The 23,081-nt window shown below is 37.2% G+C and overlaps 1 protein-coding gene across 2 annotated transcripts in view; it reads left to right on the forward strand.

The window, feature by feature from the left end:
- The window catches only part of REV3L (REV3 like, DNA directed polymerase zeta catalytic subunit), a 176,311-nt gene that overhangs the window by 141,802 nt on the left and 11,428 nt on the right, over positions 1–23,081 (forward strand). For both annotated transcript variants that reach the window (XM_081530576.1, XM_081530577.1), the window contains exons 22-27: positions 1,722–1,863; positions 3,373–3,617; positions 5,052–5,160; positions 7,005–7,211; positions 14,476–14,585; positions 19,649–19,763. In XM_081530576.1, the coding sequence (XP_081386702.1) occupies positions 1,722–1,863; positions 3,373–3,617; positions 5,052–5,160; positions 7,005–7,211; positions 14,476–14,585; positions 19,649–19,763 (928 nt within the window). The remainder of the gene's footprint in view (positions 1–1,721; positions 1,864–3,372; positions 3,618–5,051; positions 5,161–7,004; positions 7,212–14,475; positions 14,586–19,648; positions 19,764–23,081) is intronic.

The raw sequence follows: 23,081 nt of genomic DNA on the forward strand, positions 1-23,081 counted from the left end.
GTGTAGGTGAATATTTCTATTCCTCTTGGACATATACTTACGAGTGGAACTGGTCAATCATACTCTGTTAAATCTCTGTTTTTAACAATTTGAGGAATTGCCAGACTGTTTCCAGTGCAACTGCACTATTTTACATTCCCACTGCAGTGTGTGAGGGTTATAATTTTTCTACATCCTCACACTTTTATTATCTTTTTAATTATAGGGTGATTTTTTTTCTTTTCATGTTCATTTTCTCATTTTTTGTATGGATTAATCATGTGTCTTAGGAACAGGTTTTTAAATAATTTTATTGAACTATTATATGACTAACTTGTTTTAAAACCCACATAATTAAAAGTTGCAATATATTTGAAACTTAATATTCTTTAAATGAATAGGTTTTATTCTTTATCGTATATCTTTGAGTCATTTTTCTAGTCTAATAACATAATACTAAAATCAAAACTTCCTTTCATAACTTTGGTGAAGGTTTTTGTTGTTTGCTTTTTTTTTTAATAGTCTTATTTATTTATTTTTGGCTGCACTGGGTCCTCATTGCTGCACAGGCTTTCTCTAGCTGTGGCAAGAGGGGGCTACTCTCTAGTTGCCATGCACAAGCTTCTCATTGTGGTGGACATGGACTCTAGGGTGCACAGGCTTCAGTAGTTGCAGCTGCTGCTGCTGCTGCTAAGTCACTTCAGTCATGTCCGACTCTGTGCGACCCCCTAGATGGCAGCCCACCAGGCTCCGCCGTCCCTGGGATTCTCCAGGCAAGAACACTGGAGTGGGTTGCCATTTCCTTCTCCAATGCATGAAAGTGAAAAGTGAAAGTGAAGTCGCTCAGTCGTGTCCGACTCCTCGCGACCCCGTGGACTGCAGCCTATCAGGCTCCTCCGTCCATGGGATTCTCCAGGCAAGAGTACTGGAGTGGGTTGCCATTGCCTTCTCCGAGCACATGGACTCAATAGTTGCAGCTCCTGGGCTCTGGAGCACAGGCTTAGTAGTTGTGGTACTTGGGCTTAGTTGCTCCACGGCATGTAGGATCTTCCTGAACCCAAGGATCAAACCTGTGTCTCCTGCATTGGCAGGCGAGTTCTTTACCACTGGCCACCAGGGAAGCCCTATTGTTTGCTTATTTATAAAAAGGTAGGGTAAAGAGGTTTTCAAGGTTTAAGTCAAAGAACAGAATATTTATATTTTCACAGGAAATACTGTATGACATATTTGTTTACCTTATGTGTGGTCTCATTAAAATTGTTTTCCTGATTTTTCTAAATCTCCACCAACCAAATTGCTGTTTCTTCCCGTAAGACGCCAGTGCATACTTTCATTTGAGACTGGTATTAACAGTGATGACTCAAAGCTTCCATGTTCTTTAAAAGCCTATAGATAAAATAATTATAAATGTGTAATTATTGCATCATCAGCAGTGGCATCTAAGAGAGTATTACTGCTTGCCAATGCAAAAACAGAGTAAGATCAAGCAAAATATTGAAAATAATTAATCTTATCACCTTATCACAAGTACTGTTTTGAACTTTACATATTTTTACTAGGTTTTATGCCCTTGAAATATCTGCAATTTTCTAATCTTTATCTATCCTTAACATAATGTGCTAAAGACTCTTTCATGACTCCCTTCTAAAATAACTTCACTTTTAATAGGTAGTTTTTGGCATAATGAAAATATACTAGTTTTAAGTACCCAAATGTTCATAGCATGGATTCTCTTTTAACAGATGGAAAATGGTTGATCATTATATTAGCCGTGTCCGTGGAAATCTCCAAATGTTAGAACAGCTGGACCTAATTGGGAAAACCAGTGAAATGGCTAGACTTTTTGGCATTCAGTTTTTACATGTACTGACAAGGGGTTCACAGGTAGGAAATCAATTTTCTTGCACACTTGAAAGTTCTATGTGAATGATATACTTTGGAGATGTTGAGATGATCTGATTTTTTTTTTTTTTAACTTTGTGTCTGGTACCAGCTAATATGTAGCTGGTTAATCAAATCTTGTCATTTTGTTTTCTGGAAAAGCTTAATTTCACTTAATAGCTTTGCTTTTTTATTTTCTCTCCATACCAACTTTTTGACCACTGCTGAGTTTTACATGGTAATAAAAAAAATAAATGGCTGTGCCCTTGAGGATGATATTATGTTCCTAAATACTGTCATTGTGATTAGGGATGCTTTTGAAAGCTGCTTAGAACTGGAGAAGCAGCAAAGAAAGTCTACCTCTTTTGTTATACAGTCCTACTTTTGGGAATTCCAAAACTTCCAACAGATAACTAATATTTAAAAAAAAAAAAAGAGGAAGGAGGATTTGGGAATCAATATAAGTGGGCTGTATCACTTTTTTTAAATATTGAAGAAAAATGGGACCTTAGAAGCCATTTAACTCATATCTAATTAGATTCCCAAGGATATAATAAAAGATTTTGTTTAAATGCCTTGCTGAAATGGTTTCCTGCTTTTATTCAACAAATATTTATTTGAATACTTTTAGTGTGTTAAATAAACACTGTGCTAAGCCATCTGGGATACTATATTAAATCGCTCAGACTCCTTAACCTCATAAAATCTTTTATTTTAATTATTTTATGTCTATAACATTCCCCCAGTCTACCAATTCAGTAAATATAGCAAACCTAGAGCTCTAATTACTTTAGCATTACTTGTTGCTGTATTTTATTTTATTGCTTTATATTGATTTTACTTATTTATACTCCCATGAGTTTCAAAGCCTATTTGAGCTGGCTTATAATAAAAGGCAGAGAGATACCTTAAAACCATATGAGAACATTTCAGGGAACCCATACTGGTTCTTGTGAGTGGTTTTTTTTTCCCCCAAACTACAGACTGTCCACTTTATAGCTATTACTATAAACGATCAATAAGTGCTTGATTAATTTTTGTGAAGGACCATTATTAACCTGGCTTTCAGTTTTAGAATCCTTGTGTTTCCTTCTTGGGAAATTGAGGTAACATTTATCCATCTCAAGTCTCCTGATTGCCATCCTTTAATTTTCCCGAACAAATTTTTGAAAGATTATTGGCCAGCTTTTTTAATGAAATTGTTACATTCTACAGCTGTGTCTTCTACATCTTTTATTATGATATAGCTATTTTTAAATCTTGAAAGAAATGTAGTTGTGTCTTTTTAAAATTGACTTACTGTATAAGTTATTTGACATATTTTATAGTTTTTATAAAAGTTATGAAAGCTGATTAAATAACCAATACTATGTAACTGTGATGTGAGAAAGTCATGCAGCTGTATTCTGAAGAACAAAACATCTCCCACATGATTCTCTACATATTCAGAAGACCAGTGTATTTGTTTTTAAGTTTCTTCTTCTCTCCTTACTTCCACCTCTCTGCCTGCAGTACCGTGTGGAATCAATGATGTTGCGTATTGCTAAACCAATGAACTATATTCCTGTGACACCTAGTGTACAGCAGAGATCTCAGATGAGAGCCCCACAGTGTGTTCCCCTAATTATGGAGCCTGAATCTCGCTTCTATAGCAACTCTGTTCTCGTTTTGGATTTCCAGTCACTGTATCCTTCTATTGTGATTGCATACAACTACTGTTTCTCCACCTGCCTCGGTCATGTGGAAAACTTGGGGAAGTAAGTTTTTTTCATATTTACAATTATTTTGTTATATGTCATACTTCTTTGTCTTTGAGTGTCTCTTTGCATATGAGACTACCCTTCTGAGCAGGATGAATGGGCTGTAATACAGCTAGTCCGCTCTTTGTAGGTGTGTGTGTGTGTGTGTGTGTGTGTGTGTGTGTGTGTGTGTGTGTGTGTGTGTGTGTGTGTGTGTGTGTGTGTGTGTGTGTGTGTGTGTGTGTGTGTGTGTGTGTGTGTGTGTGTGTGTATGTATATGGATCATTGTATGACTAATTCAGCATCATGGATAGATAACTCATGTGAACAAGACTGTAAATACGATCATCCTTGCAATTTATCTGTTTCACTCTTCACGTGTATCTGTTAAATAAGACATATTTGTTATATCTTGTTAAATATAATCTTTGTTATATTTGTTATATCTTGTTTACCTCTTGTTAAATAAGAATTATGTAAAATTTGTTGGTATAAATCACTTTTCAGTGGAACAGTTTGAGGATTATGATCTTATAACTTTAGCTGTGACTTCCTCTTGACTTTTCTTAGAAATAGTTTTCTTTTAAAAAGTTAAATTGCCAAATGTTAGATTTTATTCATGTCAGCCAAATTTTTTCTCATAAGAAATGGCCTTCCTTTATAATATTTTTGTGTAATTAAAACCAAGTGTTATAGTTTTAGTCTGAAGTACATTCACTCCTTATAGAAACTTTTATGGGAATTGTTATCGGTAATTCTGTCTTTTTAATAAAAATAGGAATTTGGAAAAGTTGTTTACAGTCTTTTTGAAAGTGAAAGTCGCTCAGTCGTGTCCGACTCTTTGTGACCCCATGGACTGTAGTCCATGGAATTCTCCAGGCCAGAATGCTAGAGTGGGTAGCTTTTCCCTTCTCCAGGGTATCTTCCCCACCCAGGGATCAAACCCAGGTCTCCCGCATTGCAGGTGGATTCTTTACCAGCTGAGCCATAAAGGAAGCCCAAGAATACTGGAGTGGGTAGCCTATCCCTTCTCCAGTGGATCGTCCTGATCCAGGAATTGAACTGGCTTCTCCTGCATTGCAGGCAGATTCTTTACCAACAGAGCTATTAGGGAAGCCCCAACAGTCTTTTTATTTAAGGTTTAAATTTTTCTTTAGGTAATTTAGTGTAAGGTAGTCATATGTTGAGATGAAATTTGGTATTTCAGTATAGATTTTCCCCGTATGTTTTAGAATAGTGCCATTTAAGAAATGTTTCTTTTAATAAATTGTATTTGAAGAACTGCTTTTTGGTAACTAAGCAAATAAACATTACTAAATATATGAATTCATGTTTAGATGTTTAAAAATGAATTTCCAATAGAATTAGAAAGATTCCTAAAATTGCCCAGAATCTCTGTTTATGATTTGAGAAAGTATTTGCTTCATTTTTTTTTTTTTTTTTCCTTAACAGGTATGATGAGTTCAAATTTGGCTGTACCTCTCTAAGAGTACCTCCAGATTTACTTTACCAAATTAGGCATGATATCACAGTGTCCCCCAATGGAATAGCTTTTGTCAAGGTAATACTCTCTTATAAATGAAAGGTATCAACTGTGGTTTAACCTTTGGAGAGCTAATGGTCTAGATGTTGTTGGCATATAATACAAAAAAAAAAAAAAAGCTACTTCATTATCTCAAAAAAATCAAAGATACAAGGAATCTTCTAAGAAATTTTTTAAATCATTTTTTTAAAAATAATGATCTTATTTTGCATGAATTTAGGTTTAAAATCTTTTGTTAGATTTTAGTTTTTTAATGAACTATTGCAAGAAATAGATTGCATATATACCTCCTGCCCTCTATTAGAATCTGGTAGACTTAGATAGCTACGTGATGATCACAACAGTGTTAACTTACAAAGATTAAAACTGCTTTAATGCATACACTTTACTAATTGTTCTATATATTTTAAATTAGGACTGTCTTAGAAATGATATTCTAATATATTTATTGATTATATTTTTAAGAAGATACCCAGACTTATAACAGAGTCCTTTTTTCTCTCTCTGTCTCCCCTCAAAAAGAGACTAAAAAGCCTCATAAATGAATAAATCAAAGGCAAATAGGAAAAGATCTAGGAGAAGAGTATATTGCCTCTCATATGCCAACTTCATTCCTTTCTTTTTTATTTCCTTAGCAGTGAGTCTGTAAGAATCATGGGACAATAGAGTGGTTGGTGGTGGTAGCATGGACCCCACTAGCCCTCAGATTCATTCTGGTGTACTTAGCAAAAGTAGCATCATTCTCTACCAGTCCAAGGATGCTGTGTTTAAAGAGCACTCTAAAATTAGCCATTTAGATATGAGGAAAAAATTTTACCAAGAGAGTTCATGATATATTCCATTTTGGAAAATGTTATATTTTAACATAATAACATGTCATGTCTTAATGTAAACATGGCTGCTTCAAAAGGTACACAGAATGAATTAGAGGTTAGAATATGTTTTCATTGTCACATATCTAGTAGCTTATTATTTTATCTCCGTTTAACAGCATTTTAAGAACTTGCATCTACATTTTGACCCAATGTGTAAAGCTTCATGAAAGTTAGATTTTTATTTTTTTTTTAGTATTCAGGAGTGTGATTATACTATCCCTGAGGTTTTAATTGTTCAGTCTGACATGCATTACTTTGCACGTGTCTGTGAATCATCTTCAAAGTTAATACTGTTTTGTGATTTTCATTCCTAGTGGAGTTCTCGTAAATTCTCCCTAGTCTTGATTAATACAAATGATTTTTTTTTTTGGCGTCAACAAATTTTATCACCTCACTATTCATCCCCTCTTCCAGATTGCTAATAAATATAGGCCGGAGGGGATGGCTTAGTGGTCTAAGCATCAGATTTGAAATACCTAGAGTCCCTGGAACTGCAGGTTTGAATGTCAGCAGAGTCAACCCAGCTCATCATTCTTCCAAGGTAGATAAATGGAGTTCCATGCAGATTACTGTGTGGGGTCATTAGGATGAGATCTTTTAAAATTGAGGTTTGTTATGAGTGATACAAATCCCGTGTGTCTTTCTGAAAGAGTGGGGGTTTGGATCAAAGTTTTGACAAAATTTCCCTCTGAACTCGTATGGTCTTTTACATACTAGTTGGCATCCTCCTTCCTGGAGGTCTCTGAACTCACATAGTAGTGCTACAGTAGATTTATAAACATTACAGGAACCTTTTAGGAGAAAAGCCCTCTTCAAAAGAAAGCAAATGTGATGATTTTATATTGACGGCCACTGGTCTTGTGGCCACTCTTATTATTTGTTTCAATTCATGACAGTTGGCCATTGTTATACTTTGTGCTTCCTTCTTAATTATCTAAATCTATAATATTTATGGGGTCTAAACATTCTCTTTTTCCTTTATGATAGCCTTCAGTAAGAAAGGGTGTGCTACCAAGAATGCTTGAAGAGATTTTGAAGACTAGACTCATGGTGAAGCGGTCGATGAAGGCTTACAAGCAGGACAGAGCCCTTTCACGAATGCTTGATGCACGTCAGCTAGGACTTAAGCTGATAGCAAATGTCACATTTGGCTATACAGCTGCTAATTTTTCTGGGAGAATGCCATGCATTGAGGTAAGTGATACAAGTCTATAGTTTTTTTGAAAGAGACTAAAGCAGCATTAAATGAATACCTATTCATTGAAGCATTTTGGTTTGAAACTTTAGACTAAAGGATTTCATTTCCATGACACAGTATCAGTTTTTCTTAAACCAGGGCTTATATACATACATCTTCTTAGGGATTTGTGGGTTTTCTCTATCAGAACTCTATTTAATGATAATGTTAGAAATTAGCATACACATTTCTGCATAATCTAGATGACCATATCATAACTAATTATTGGCATGAGGTTTCTGTGCCACCTTTACAGCATTGTTTACAGTAACATTGGTACTAAATAATTCCTTTTAATGTATTGATAGAGATCTGAGGCTAGTTCATTTGTCTTCTCTAAATGTCAAAAAAAAAATCATTCCATATTTACTGCTGCTGCTGCTGCTAAGTCGCTTCAGTCGTGTCCGACTCTGTGCGACCCCATAGACGGCAGCCCACCAGGCTCCGCGGTCCCTGGGATTCTCCAGGCAAGAACACTGGAGTGGGTTGCCATTTCCTTCTCCAACGCATGAAAGTGAAAAGTCAAAGTGAAGTCGCTCAGTCATGTCTGACTCTTCGCGACCCCATGTACTGCAGCCTACCAGGCTCCTCCGTCCATGGGATTTTCCAAGCAAGAGTACTGGAGTGGGTTGCCATTGCCTTCTCTGCCATATTTACTAGTATACTAGTATTTATACTAGTATAAAGTAAAAACTTTCTTTTGCAGTAGTTCAGTTCAGTCGCTCAATCGTGTCCAACTCTTTGTGACCCCACTGGACTGCAGCACGCCAGGCCTCCCTGTCCGTCACCAACTCCCGGAGTTTACCCAAACTCATGTCCATTGAGTCAGTGATGCAATCCAACCATCTCATCCTCCATCGTCCCCTTCTCCTCCCACCCTCAATCTTTCCCACTATCAGGGTCTCTTCCAATGAGTCAGTTCTTTGCATCAGTTGGCCAAAGTATTGGAGTTTCAGCTTTAGCATCAGTCCTTCCAATGAATATTCAGGACTGATCTCCTTTAGGATGGACTAGTTGGATCTCCTTTCAGTCCAAGGGACTCTCAAGAGTCTTTCCAACACCACAGTTCAAAAGCATCAATTAAGACACTCTTCATTAAAAAGACTAATTTCTTATTATTTACTAAATTAGGGTGTTAATTTGACATAAATACAAAGTAGTATGACAGAGTAATACAATAATTCACTAATTGAGAAAAGAACAAAGTATTCTTGTTTGGTTGATGATCTTTTCATGCCAGATGAAGGCTAGAGCATTGTGGTATGCCATATTTGCAGTAGTTCAGCAAAGGAAAAGCAGTGCAAGAATAAAGTGCCCAGACAGCTCACAGTAGGCAAAGTAAACTCCAAAAACTTGTGCAAGGGGCTTCTGGTTATATGTCCAGCATGTAAGAAACTCAGAAGTCTCCACTCTGTCCCCCCACCAAGTAGGCCAAACAAACAGAAAAGTCAACAACTCTTCTTAGATCTGTCGGAGAGGCAAAGTCACAGGGTAAACTGCTACCCCTCCCGCCAGCTGAAGAGGCTCAACAGGTGAATACAGAGACTCACAGCTTACCAGAGCATAATCCAAGAGCACAAGTCTGAGAACCAGTGCCACGGTAGGGAAAATAGAACCGTAACTGATGAATTGCTGGAGGCTCAGGGTAAATAAATCAGAGAGAAAAATCCCCAAGGGACCCAGTCATCAGGGTCCCCACACTTCTGGTGACTTTTACCTCTAGGAGCTGAGCCAGGTTTTCACAGTGAATATCAGTGAAAATTTCCTTGTGCTTCTGGCACAGAGAGGAGAAAAGAACCATTCTGAAATACACTAGAGTGTTCTGTGTTTAACAGTCTGCCCTTAGGAGAAACTATTTAACCAGAGCCCAAGCTATTGGAGTTTTCATCAGAGCCTAACTGACCTGGGAAAAGAAAAATACCCAACTCCAACTGCTGTAGCCTTCTACATGGAAGAAAAATACTCTGGCCTGCTCTAGTCATCCTGTCCCACCAAAGTGGGGTGAAAAATTGAAAATTATTTATGAAGTCTATAGTCCAGAGGCACAGGTTCACTGAAAAACTGAGACCTACTCTTAGGACTAAAGAGCACATCCTTCTCTCCCCAACACCTTTCCACATTACTAAAGGCCTGTTTATAGCAGTTCCTGTTACCCAGTACATCATGTCTGGCTGTCAAAAAGAATTGCAAGACATACTGAAAGCCAAAAAAGAGAAGAAACAAAGAAACCATCAGACTCAGATAGGGCAGGGATGTTGGAACTATCAGACTGCAAATTTAAAACCATGGTTAGGATGCTAAGAGCTCCCTCCAATGGCTAAAATAGACAGCATGCAAGAATAGATGGGCAATATAAGCAAAAAGCAGAAATTCTAAGAAAGAACTAAAAAGAAGTGCTAGAAATCAAAAATACTATAAGAGAAATGAAAAATGCCTCTGACTACTACCCTGAACATGGCTAAGAAAAGAATCTCTGAGCTTGAAGAACTCTTAGTAGAAACTGCTAAAACTGAAAAGAAGAAAAAAAAGACTAAGAAAAAAAAGGAAAAGATGTCCTAATACTATAGGACAACTACAGAAAGTATGATATATACGTAAGAAAAATTCCAGAAAGAGAGAAAGGAACAGAAGAAATACTAAAACAATAATGACTGAGAACTTCCTCTAATTAATGTCAGACATCCGCTTGTTCTTGGAAGGAAAGCTATGACAAACTTAGCATATTAAAAAGCAGAGACATCACTTTGCTGACAAAGGTCCGTACAGTCAAAGCTATGGTTTTTCCAGTAGTCATATATGGATGTTAGAGTTGGACCATTAAGAAGTGCTGAAGAATTGATGCTTTCTAACTGTGGTGCTGAAGAAGACTCTTTAGAGTCCTTTGGACAGCAGGGAGATCAAACCAGTCAGTCCTAAAGGAAATCAACCTTGAATATTCATTGAAAGACTGATGCTGAAGCTGAAGCTTCAATAATTTGGCCACCTGATGCAAAAAGCTGACTCATTGGAAAAGACCCTGATGCTGAGAAAGATTGAAGGCAAAAGGAGAAGAGGGAGGCATAGGATGAGATGGTTAGATAGTATCACCAACTCAGTGACCATGAATTTGAGCAAACTCTGGGAGATAGTAAAGGACAGGGAAGCCTGGTGTGCTGCAGACCATGGGGTCACAAAGAGTCTGACATGATTTAGCAACTGAAGAACAGGAGCAAATTGTCAAACACCAAACTACAGATCCAGGAAGTTCAGAGAACACCAAACAGAATAAATGCCAAAAAAAAAAAACCACCTAAACCTAGGGACATCATTTTCATACTGCAGAAAATCAACAATAAATTAAAAGTCCTCAAAGAAGCCAAAGGGTAAAAACCACCTTGCTTATAGAGAAGCAAAGGTAAAAATTATATCCACCTTTTCCTCAGAAACCATGCAGGCAAGAAGAAAATGGAATAAAATATACCGTACAAAATTATCATTCAAAGGTGAAGGAGAAATTAAGATTTTCTCAGACAAATGAAACTTGAGGGAATTTGTTGGCATAGACCTGCCTTGCAAGATTTGGTTAAAAGAGGTTCTTTAGAGACAAGGTAAGTGACAATGGGTCAGAAACCTAGATCCAGAAAAAAGTGGAAGAGCGTCAGAGAAGGAATAAGTAAAGGTAAAAGAAACACTTTTATTTCTCTTAATTGATCTAACAATCTGTTCAAAATAATAATAGCAAAAAAGTATTTGATTAGGTGTGTTTTCATATATGTAACTAAAATGAGTGACAAATGGTACAAGGACTGGGAGGAACAGATTAGAATTCTTTCATTTTAAAGTACCCACACTACCTATGAAGTGGTTTAGTGGGTTTTGAAAATGGTGTATTGAAAGTAAATATAAATATTGCAAGATTTTGGGCAACCACCATAAAAAGTTTTTAAAAAAGAAATAAAACTAATGTGTAATATAAAATAGTCAAAACCAAAAAAGCAGTAAAAGAGTGGAAATTAAAAATAGGAACAAAGCAAAGGCAACATAGAAAATAAAGAAAATCAGGAAGAACATAGTTGAACTCAACAGTACAATAAAAGGGCATTTACAGACTACTTCATCCGACGACAGTTGAACACATATTCTTCTCAAGCTCACAAGGAACATGCAAGATAGACCACATTCTGGGCCATGAAATACACCTTAATAACTTTAAAAGAATAGATTATATAGTATATTCTGCTTTCAGATCAGAATTGAATTAAACTAGAAATCAATAACAGAAAGATAGCTGGAAATTCCCCCAAATACTTAGAGATTAAATGGATGATTTCTAAATAACACACGGGTCAAAGAAAAAAATCTCAAGAGAAATTTTTAAATTATTTTGAACTAAATGAAAATGAAAATACAACTTACCAGTTTGTGGAGATCAGCAGAAACAGTACATAGAAGGAAATTTATAGACTGAATGCATCTAAGCTTGATCTGAAAGGATACATGCAGCCCAGTGTGCACTGCGGCACTGTTTACAATAGCCAAGACATTGATGCAGCATAACTGTCCATTGGCAGAGGAATGGATAAAGAAGATGTGGCACTTATATACTATGGAATACTACTCAGCCGTTAAAGTGAAATAATTCCATTTAGAGCAGCATGGATGAATGTAGAGGGTGTCATCCTGAGTGAAGCAAGTCAGAAAAGGAGAAATATTGTATGACTTCCTTTATATGTGGAATCTAAAAAGAAATGATACAAATGAACTTACGTACAAGACAGAAAGAGACTCACAGACTTATTAAAAAATGAACTTTTATGGTTGCCAAGGGGAATGGATGGTCATGCACACACTGCTATATTTAAAATGAATAATCAACAAGGACCTACTGTATAGTATATGGAACTCTGCTCAATGTTATGTGGCAGGCTGGATGGGAGGGTAGTTTGGGGAAGAATGGATACATGTATATGTATTGCTGGGTCGCTTCACTGTTCACCTGAAACTACCACAGCATTGTTAATCAGCTACATGCCAATATAGAGTAAAAAGTTAAAAAAAAAAAATACTAAGCATAATACCCTCAACGTCATCCATGTTGCTGCAAATGGCAAAATTACCTTCTTTTGTATAGCTAAATAATATTTCATTGTATATAAACTACATTTTCTTTATCCATTCATCCATCATGGACACTTAGCTTGTTTCCATGTCTTGACTATTATAAATAATGCTGCAGTGAAAATGGGGATATAGGTATCTTTTCCAGTTAGAGTTTTTGCTTCCTTCAGATAAATACCCAGAGGTGAAATTGCTGGATCATATGGTTGTTCTACTTTCAATATTTTGAAGAACCTCCATACTGTTTTCTGTAGTGGCTGCACCAATTTACATTTCCACTAACAGTGCACAAGGGTTCCCTTTTCTCCACATCCTTACCAGCATTCTTTTCAGAGAATTTTTACTTTAAATATTTTTCTTATTATGACTTTTCAGGATCCCAACCATTGTCTACATTGTGAAACCAATCAATTTTTCTTCTTTTTAAATCCATTCTCTTAGCCCTGTAATCTTATTTATTAGGAACTTTTGCACAAAGTAGCAGAATCAGTTTTAATGTAATTCCCGCTCCTTTCTTCTCCCCCAGTGCTTGACGGTGCCCCTCCCTCTCATGCCTGAGTTCTTGATAGTGCATGGACCTCAGGGCCAGCTGCAAAAGTTCTGACTCTTCCAGGTGTAGTTTAAATGGGTCAGAGTAGATGGCAGGAGGCAGACATTTAGGATCAGTGTATGTGTGTATTTATTTGTATGTGTAGATCTCAAAATCATATTTGACTCTAACTCTGGATGGCGCACCCATTTAGCTATTTGCTATCACATATTTTTATCTTGTGAAAGTGGCAAAAGACAGATTGAATATTTTACTTAAACTTGAATTTCAATTAGATGACATGATTGATTCTTTTAATGTATTAGGTTGTAGTTCATATTCTCAAGGTTTTCTAATGCACAAAAGGTCTCAACAGGATTTATGATCTTAATTTAAAAACCAAATTAAGTTTCTGTGATCAGTTTATTTATTCCTTTGTTCATACACTTAATATTTCCTTTGTAAACATCTTTAAACAGCCTTTTAAATATTATTCAATCCTGCATTTAGTTCATATAATTCATATTTTACAGTAAAATGGGAAAGATCATTAAAAATACTGTTTGCAAAAGAAAAAGTGCATAATTCTTACTTTAAAACTTTAAAAAGTAATGTTCCATTTATGCTGAACAGCAGTTTCCCCAGCCTTTAGCTTTAATGAGTTTAATAAATGAAGCAGCAGTGCTATACTAGCCTCCTTAATTTATTTAACTGTGAAATATAATTAGCTTGTTTCTCATATTTGTCAAGATCCGCCATCTTTTTTGCTTCATCAGCTTATGCCATGATCATTGTTAAAACTCACCAATCACCAATGCAAGAACGCTTGTTAGACATATATCTGCTTACCTGATTTAAATTGAACACTGTGATATATTTTCCATCATATAATCATGCATTTTTCCTTGCATTCAGTATTAATATAAAAATTATGTACAACCAATCACTGAGATTTAGGTTCAGCATAAACTTTTTTTAATTAATTTGTTTTAATTGGAGGCTAATTACTTTACAGTATTGTAGAGGTTTTTGCCATATACTGGCATGAATCAGCCATGAATGTACATGTGTCCCCCATCCTGAACCCCCCTCCCTCCTCCTCCCCATCCCATCCCTCAGGGCTGTCCCAGTGCACCAGCTTTGAGTACTTTAATGATACTGAAAGAAATTACTGTAACACTCCAACAGAAAAATTTTGAAAGATACACATGCACACACATGCATATACATAGTGTGGTCTCCTGCCGGTATAAGGGCATATTAGAAAGTCCTTGAATAAATAAGGTTTATTCTTCTAGGATCAAACATAGCTATCCTTGTATACAGTGCAGTGCATTGTACTTACTGATACACACAAAGGCAAGTCTGTATGTTGATTGGTTTCTTTTAAATTATTCATCCACCCCATTTTCTTCTTGAGTACTTGAAGAAGGAATAATGAATGGCACTGGTGACTATTTTGTTTTCTTTTCAGTGTTCTCCTTGTTTCATTTTTAGAAATATTCAGTAATGAAAATTAAGTATTATACATTAAAGCCTATTGTCTTATACTAAACTATATTAAGAAATTTTTTCCAATGTGTTTGTACCAACAGGTTGGTGATAGTATTGTTCACAAAGCCAGAGAAACTTTGGAACGAGCTATTAAACTGGTGAATGATACCAAGAAGTGGGGTGCCAGGGTTGTATATGGTGATACTGACAGGTAATGAACTTTCTGTTTTGTAGTTGTCCTTTTGCATCTCTTCAGATATTCATTTCAGTGTTTGAAACGCCTTAAGGGTAATCCTTCCTAAGAATAGAATTCTACCTAAGTTCTCTCCAGTTTTTGTGAGCCACAGACTGTGAAGATTCCCATGGCATCTCTCCAGGTAGCAAGTATGTAGATGTGATGGTAGGTTAGTTGTGTCCGACTCTTTGCGACCCTCTGGACTGTAGCCCATCAGGCTCCTCTGTCCATGGGATTGTCCAGGCAAGAATACTGGAGTGGGTAGCCATTTCCTTCTCCAAGAGATGGATGTTCCCAACCCAGGGATCAAACCCACATCTCTTGCATTGGCAGGTGGCTTCTTTCTGCTGAGCCATCTGGGAACCCCTAAGTATTTAGATAGGGATCTGTAAAAACTGTATATACAGGAGTCTAGTCTGTTTAAAGAAAGAGTTTTTAATGTGAAGAATTCTTCAGATAGCTGCAGATCTCTGAATTTAACTATATATCTTAAAATAATCAAACTGTTTTTGAAAGACAGTTGCCAAAGGTATGAGTGGTTCACTTTTCAATGGGCCTCAAAATCTGTTGCCCTTCTTATATAAACAGTTCATATAGGTAAATACAGTTTTCGCTTTGATTCCAGAGGCTCACAGACTTTCTAAAGCCCATCATCCATGAGCTGACAAAGGATAGGACTGCCTTTGAATCCTAAAAATAACCTCAACCTGGCTTACTTTGATATTTTTCAGGGCCCAGTTATTTATGTAATATCCTATTTATATGACTTATTAAAATTTTTCTAGAATATAGGGGTTATGCAAGTTTCTTGGAGTCTGAAATTTTCTTTTCATATTAAAGGCTTAAAGTCACAGTGTGATCATTCTAAGAGCACTTGCCTCGGGAGCTCTGATCACTTCACAGTGCAGTGGACCAATCAGAAATAATGCTTTTAATCACTGAAAATAGCTTCCAGCTAATCTTTAAACAGCATTTAATCTTCTCCAGTTTTTTAGTGCACATAAAATCAGCATAATCATATTAATGCTGAATAAGACCTTGCCCTCACATAGCAGCTGTTTCATTATCAACAGGTGGGGATAGTTTCAAGTTATCCAGGCCCCATTTATCCATAGTCTCTACTATTCCCCATCAGAAGCCACTCCTCACTTTGAGTATTTCACTGTTCTGTAAAACCACTTCTGCTGAGAGGTCTAGCAAAATAAAAATTACTAGGACATAGTTTTCCAGAGCTCCTCACAAAATAATTAGGGAAAAGGAGAAAAACTTTAAATTACTGAATTTAATTTCAGGGTCATAAATGGCAGTGGTTGACAACACACACCCAGAATCAGAAGTTGGCATGATTCTGATTGTAGTTATGTTGTTTAGCCTTTAAGATTTTTAGGAAATCAAACAAATCAAAAAACACAGACTTAGAATGTCAGACTGGAAGAGGACTTTTCGATCAGAGTTTCCATGTGGTTGGGAGAAAATCCTAGGAGGCCCATTCTCAGGTGTTCCTTAGGAGCAGATTCCCCTGGGGTAAGAAGTATGTCTGAGATCACCCAACTAGTAAGACCTAGAGCTCAGATGGTAAAGAGACTGCTTGCAATGCAGGAGACCCGGGTTCAATCCCTGGGTCAGGAAGATCCCCTGGAGAAGGGAATGGCTACCCACTCCAGTATTCTTGCCTGGAGAATTCCATGGACAGAGGAGCCTGGTGGGCTACAGTTCATGAGGTCATAAAGTGCCAGGCCGGACGTGACTGAGCAACTTTCACTACTACATCAGATATCACAGGTTTTTTTATGATTCTAATCAATGAAATGTATTTGCAGTATCATTAGAACTTTTGATCACCATTCACTATCTGATTCATTCAGTAATGCTTACTGAGATATACTGAATGAGGACAATTTACTCTAGGGCATGCATTCTCAACGGTAATAACATTGCTCCAGCAGAGAACAAATCAGTCCTTGAGGAGCAAACCGCTTAGACAGTACGGTGAATCTGGGCCCCACAAAGATCAACTGTACCCAACAATATTTTATTCCTTATTAATTACTTTCTCTTGTTAAATTTACTTTTAACTTTTTTTTTTTGGAGAGGACAGTAATGATACCATAGTGAGAAGCACTGCTCTGGGGATAACAGATGAATGCTTGAAGGAAGGAAAGAGTTCTTTACCAAGAGTGAGATCTGGAGTCTCTTTTGAAAGCTATGCTCCTAACTGATTGCATGGCCATCAAAAAGGCACTTCAGCCTCTCTCAGGCCATCATCAGACCACATCTGATACATAACGATGAATGACCGTTGGCTCCCTCCAACTTCAAGACTGCTGAGTTTATGAATCTTGGAGTCTAGCTGAGGGAGATCAGTTACCAAAGCATCAAAATTACTCTGTCAGAAGGGTGTTTCTTTCTCAAGAGCAGCAAATGTAATTGTGGTTCTAAACGATATTTCTCCCACCTTAGTGGGACAGACCTACTTCCATCAGCTATTGAAGCTCTCTCTAGTAGTGATTCTCAGGCAGGATAGGGAAGGACGTTTGACAACACATGCGTCCATGGCAGCAGAAGGGTGCTGGGGAACTAGAGCAAAAAGTCCCTCGGGAGATTAATCTGCGTGTAATTGAGAAAAGGCCTCCTGGGTGATTCTAATACCCCACTCAACTCTCTGTCCCATGTGAAATGACAGTCAATCCTTTAAGACCGTCTCTCTTTGTAAGCTAGTCACCTTAATTCTGTTAAGTGACCCCAAACTCCCGTTAATCCTGGTCAGCTCTCTTGAAGCTTAGCTCCAACTATAACTGGCCAAAAGAGCATAGATGAACTCAAGTAAACCTACTAACACTGCTAGGTAAAATCTCAAATATATACACTATCGTAATAACTTTTAACATGTAAAGTATTTATAACTTTAATTTTTTATCAGCTTTATCAAGATATAATTTTTAACAAAGTACACAGTGTATATAGTTCAGCACACAAAGTGTATAGACACATATAATCAGCTGCCACCCCAGTCAAGATACAGAACATTCTGTCCCTGTCGAAGTTCCGCCATGCTCCACTGCGGTCAATCCCTCACTTTCATCCCGTACCCCCAGGCAACCATTTACCTAGTTTCATTTACCACAGCTTAGTTTTCTCTGTTCTAGAACTTAGAAATGTGTGTATAAACACTGTCCTCCATCATTGCATCTAAACATTTTAAGTATAATAATTTTTTAACTTTGGTATTTACATCCAAAGTAAAACATACCCTTAGCATATGACTCAGCAGTCCTACTTTTGATATATACCTAAGAGAAATGAAAGCTTTGATCCACATAAATCCCTGATGCAACTCTTCATTGTAGCTTTTTTGATAGTCCAAAACTGCAGTCCAAATGTTCATCAATGGATGAATGAACAAATGTGACATATCCATATAATGGAATACTATTCAGCATCAAAAAGGAACTCTAGTTAGTGTTACTTCAGCAATATGGGTATATCTCAAAATTATGTTGAGTAAAAGAATCCCAACATATGTATATTAGTTTTATATATTATATAAAATTATTGAAAAAACAAAATTATAGTAACTGAAAGCAGGTTGTGTTGCCTGGGACCCAAAGTGGAGTGGAGAATTATTGCAAAGAGACCTCCGTGGGGTCATGAAAATGTCCTATATCTTGATTCTGGTGGTAGTTACACAGATGTATTAGTTTTCTAGGGCTGTCACAGATCTGGTGGTTTAAACACAGAAATTTACTCTCTCACAGTTCTGGCTGAAGTCCAGGATGGAGGCATTAGTTAGCAGGTGTGGTTTCTCCTGAAGCCTCTCAGCCTGGCTTGCAGGTTGCCACCTCTTACTTCGTCCTCACATGCCCTTTTCTGTTCATGTGCAGCCTTGGTGTTTCTTTGTTTAATTTCCTCTTATAAGGATACCAGATTAGGCTCACCCTAACCACCTAAATTAGAGCCACATTTTAACTTAATCATCTGTTTTAAGGCCCTGTCTCCAAATATAGTCACATTCTGAGATCCTGGGGGTTAGGGTTTCAACATAGGACTTTAAGGGTCACAATTCAGCCCTTCACAAGTCTATACATTGTCAATATTCATGAACTATACACTTAAAGTATATTCATTTCAATATATGCAAATTGTATCTGCATATACTACTGGTGGGATTGTACATCAGAAATAACTTTTTGCAAAAAAAAAAATGCCTTTCTGGAATTCAGTTTCACATTATCTTTCAGAAAATATTTTTAGTGTATACCATTTATCTGGAAATCCTACTTTTAGGAATTTATTCTAAGGACATAGAGTGTGCCATGTTACTATTACATATGAAATATTAGAAAAAAATTTAATGACAATATCCATACATTGAAATATAGAACTGTCAAAATAATGTAAAAGAACTAAATAACGTGGGAAAATGTTCATAGTACACTATTAAATGAAAGGGGAAAGTTATCAAACTGTATGATCTGTAATCCCAAATCAGAAAAGATTTACAGATGTACACAAAAGACGTCCAGGTTTTCTAGTGTCTTTGATCTGGACAGTGAGATTATAAGTGGCTATTTTCTTTGTGCCTTTTTGTGTTTTCTAACTGTTCTTTAGTGAACATGTTTTATGTATGTGTGTCTTTTCTAAGTTGGGTGGTTCTGAAAGGAAATTTTCTCCCATATCACAAGTAAATTTTCCATTTCTTTATAATCACATCTTTTATTTTGTGACTGACATAACTGTGTGTCATAAGAAACCATAAATGTATAGGAATGACTCAGGACCTTCTTGGCAGCTGTGCTAACTGGTCTGTGTGTGGCTAAACTAGAAACATTAGATGCTTTAAGGATCTGTAACAAGATATATCATGGGTACATAAGGCAAAGGTGATAAAACAAGAAACCTCAGATAGGAAGCAACTTAGTAAGGAACAGTAAGGGGGAAAGGTTTTCCCTGATATTATAGTATTAGGCAGGAATATTACTATTGATGAGATTTTGTTGCAACGACTTCCTCATTACCCTACTCTATTTTTAACCTCTTAGTATGTTTGTGCTACTGAAAGGAGCCACTAAGGAGCAGTCTTTTAAGATTGGGCAAGAAATTGCTGAAGCTGTAACTGCTACCAACCCTAAACCAGTGAAATTGAAGTTTGAAAAGGTAAGAGAAATTTAATACTAAAAATCACTTATAAAATTTGCATACCTTCTAGACATTTCTGATTTCTTAATACATTTTCAGGGTATACAGGTCTGTGAAAGTGTTAAATTTAAAGTATTTTTCCATTAGTTTGGTATAATTTTCACAAAAATTTTTTTAGTAATATCTGATATAAAGAAATGAAAAGACTGTTGCACTTAACTATCGATGTGCAGCCCCAAACTTCATGCTATAAAACAAGCACCATTTTATTACGCTCCCAGATTTTATGGGCCAGGAATTCAGAAAGGGTACAAGTGGATGGCATGTCTCTGCTCCACGATGTCTGAGTCCTCAGCTGACAGCTCAGGACTGATCCCCTGATGCTTGGGGGATCACTCCCACATCTGGGGGTTGATGCTGGCTGTTGTTTGGGACACAAGCTAGAACACCTGCACGTGGCCTTTCCCTGAGGCTACTTGCTCTTCCTCACAGCATGATAGCTGAGATCTAGGAATGAACATCCCAAAGAGAACCAGATAAAAGCTGTTTTGCTGTTTATGCCGGAGTCTCAGAATCATACAGATCACAGCCTATCTAGATATGAAAGGGAACAGAAGCCCCCATCTCTTAATGGGAAGAATGTCAGAGTCACACTGTAAGAAGGCTGTGTCTGAGAAGAGTGTTTCTTTGGAGAATGCAGTTTGCCACAAGGACCTGTTTTCACTTTACCTTAGATATGAAATATGCATTTAGTTCTTTCTATATAAAAGAAACTGACCTAGGAGCGATGTGGAATGCAAAAACACAGTCCTGCCCTGTAAGAGCCAGTAGTCTAAAAGGAAAGATTAGAAATGTTATGTAAATGGTCTTTTATTGTAAACTTAGGGAGCAGTCACCCTAAACACTATAAGAATGCAAAGAAAAGGAGGTATTGTGTCCCTCTGGGCTAGGTGGGGAGACTCCTTGTAGGAGGTAAATGCTGCATTGTGTCTCAGAAAATGGTTAATTTCAGCCATGCAGCCGTGGCACTGCAGTCCTTCTGCACAGAAGAAAGTGGCATATAAAAGGATATGGAGTTGGAAATGCACAATATGGGAATACAGATTAGCAGACGTCTGGGAGAATAAAGTTGAAACCAGGTTACAGAGTGTCTTGAATGCCAATCTAAAGTGTTTAAACTTTATTCAGTAAAGTTTATCAAACAAAAGCATGGCAGAGCCTCTTAGGGAGGATTGGCCTCACAGTGGTTTGGAGATGGATGTAGAAGAGAAGAATCTCAAGACAGGATGCCTCTTACAACCTGTACATACTAAAGTAGGGGGATGAACTAGTGAAAAGAAACAATTCAAGAGGTACTGAGAAAGAAGGATGGGCAGGAATTAAAAGTTTAGGAGAGCAGATGTGGAGGAGAGAAAAGAGGGAGATGAGAACCAAAGATGACTCCCAAATGTTTATTATGCACCTGCTCTGAAGCAAGAATTGTGGTAGGAGAGATTCAGAGAGGTCTTGGGTTTGGTATCTGCTCTGAAGAATGAGCATTCTAATTGGGGTGAGAGGGGGGAAGAAAAATTAGAGAAGAGTGATGCTGAGTGCTGGAAGTATGTGTGTGATGCTGTGGACATTCAGCCTGTCTAGCAAAGTGAAGCGCATGGTGTCCTTAGAAACTAACACTGGACATGAAATTTTACCTGAAATAGATTACAGGCCTAAACATAAAGGCCAAAACTGCACAACTTCTCAAAGAAAACAAACCATTTAAGAATTGCGATGCATATGTTCATGAATATTGATCTGTAGTGTTTTTTTTGTTTTTTGTTTTCTGCTTGTATTGTCTTTGCTTTGGGGACAGGGTAAAAAAAGCTGACCTCATGAGTTGGAAGTATTTCCTCTTCTACTTTCTGAAAGAAAAAGTGCATAAGATTGGTGCAGTTTTTTCTTAAATGGTTGATAAAATTCATCAGTGAAGCAGTCTAGTCCAGAAATTTTATGGGGGAGGGAGGACTTTCAATTATAATTTAAATATCTTTAATAATTCAGGTTCTCTTCTCATGTCAGTTTTAAAATTTGTGATTGTCAATGAGTTTGTCCATTTCTCTGAATTTACCAAATTTATTGGCGTGAATTATGTATACTTCCTTAAAATGATTTTGGTATCTGTAAACTCTAGTAACATCCCACCTTTTACTTTTGATATTGATAATTTATGTTTTTCTCTTTTTCCCCCTTGATCATTCTAGCTAGAGGTTTAACCATTTATAGAACTTTCTGAAGAACCATTTCATTAACATCCACTCTTTATTATTTCCTTCCTTTGGGATTAGTTTGCTTCTCTTTTCCTGTCTTCTTAATTTACAAACTTGAATCACTGATTTTAAACAAATTTTTAATATAAGCACTTAAAGATACAAATTTCTCTCAAAGCACCAGTTTAGCTTCAGACTTTGATATCTTGTGGTGGTGGTGGTGCTCAGTCATGATTCTTTGCGACCCCATGGACTGTATGTAGCCCACCAGACTCCTCGGTCCATGGGCTTTTCTAGGCAAGAATACTGGAGTGGGTTGCCATTTCCTTTTCCAGGGAATCTTCGCAAACCAGGGATCCAACCCACATCTCCTGCAATGGCAGGCAAATTTACCACTGTGCCACTTGGGAATCCCTGTCCATAAAGTCAGGATTCTTTTTTCTCCATCAGGGCAGCTGAAAGCCAGGTCCCCCTTGCAGGACTCCTAGGCACTCCCTGACATGTGTGTGTACATGTGTGTGCTCAGTCATGCTCGACTCTTTGCACCCAGTGGACTATAGCCAACCAGGCTCCTCTGTCCATGGGATTCTCCAGGCAAGAATACTGGAGTGGGTTGCTATTTCCTCTTCCAGGGGATCTTCCTGACCCAGGGATCAAATCTGAGTATCCTGCATTGCAGGCGAATTCTTTACCACTGAGTCACCAGGGAAGCAGCAGCCACCTGGGAATCTTGTGCTTCAATGATAACGATCTATAGGTTACTTAGAAGTGTGCTGTTTAAGTTCCAAATATTTAATATTTTCAGACATCTTTTTGTTACTAATTTTAATTCCATGTGGTGAAAGAACATGGTCTATATAATTTCAATGCTTTTAAATTTGTTAAAGTTCATTGTTTGGTCTAGCATATGGTCTCTTTTTTTTTGTTTTGGACTCTACTGGGTCTTTGTTGTGACCACGCAGGCTTTCTCTGTTTACAGCCAGCTGGGGCTACTCTCTAGTTGCAGTGCATGGGCTTCCCATTTTGTTGTCTTCTCTTGTTGTGGCGCACAGGCTTCAGCAGTTGCTGCACGTGGGCTCCTGAGCGTAGGCTC

This window comes from Giraffa tippelskirchi, chromosome 9 (genome assembly GCF_054371585.1).
Source record: "Giraffa tippelskirchi isolate mGirTip1 chromosome 9, T2T-mGirTip1v1.2.pri, whole genome shotgun sequence".
Classification (NCBI taxonomy): domain Eukaryota; kingdom Metazoa; phylum Chordata; class Mammalia; order Artiodactyla; family Giraffidae; genus Giraffa; species Giraffa tippelskirchi.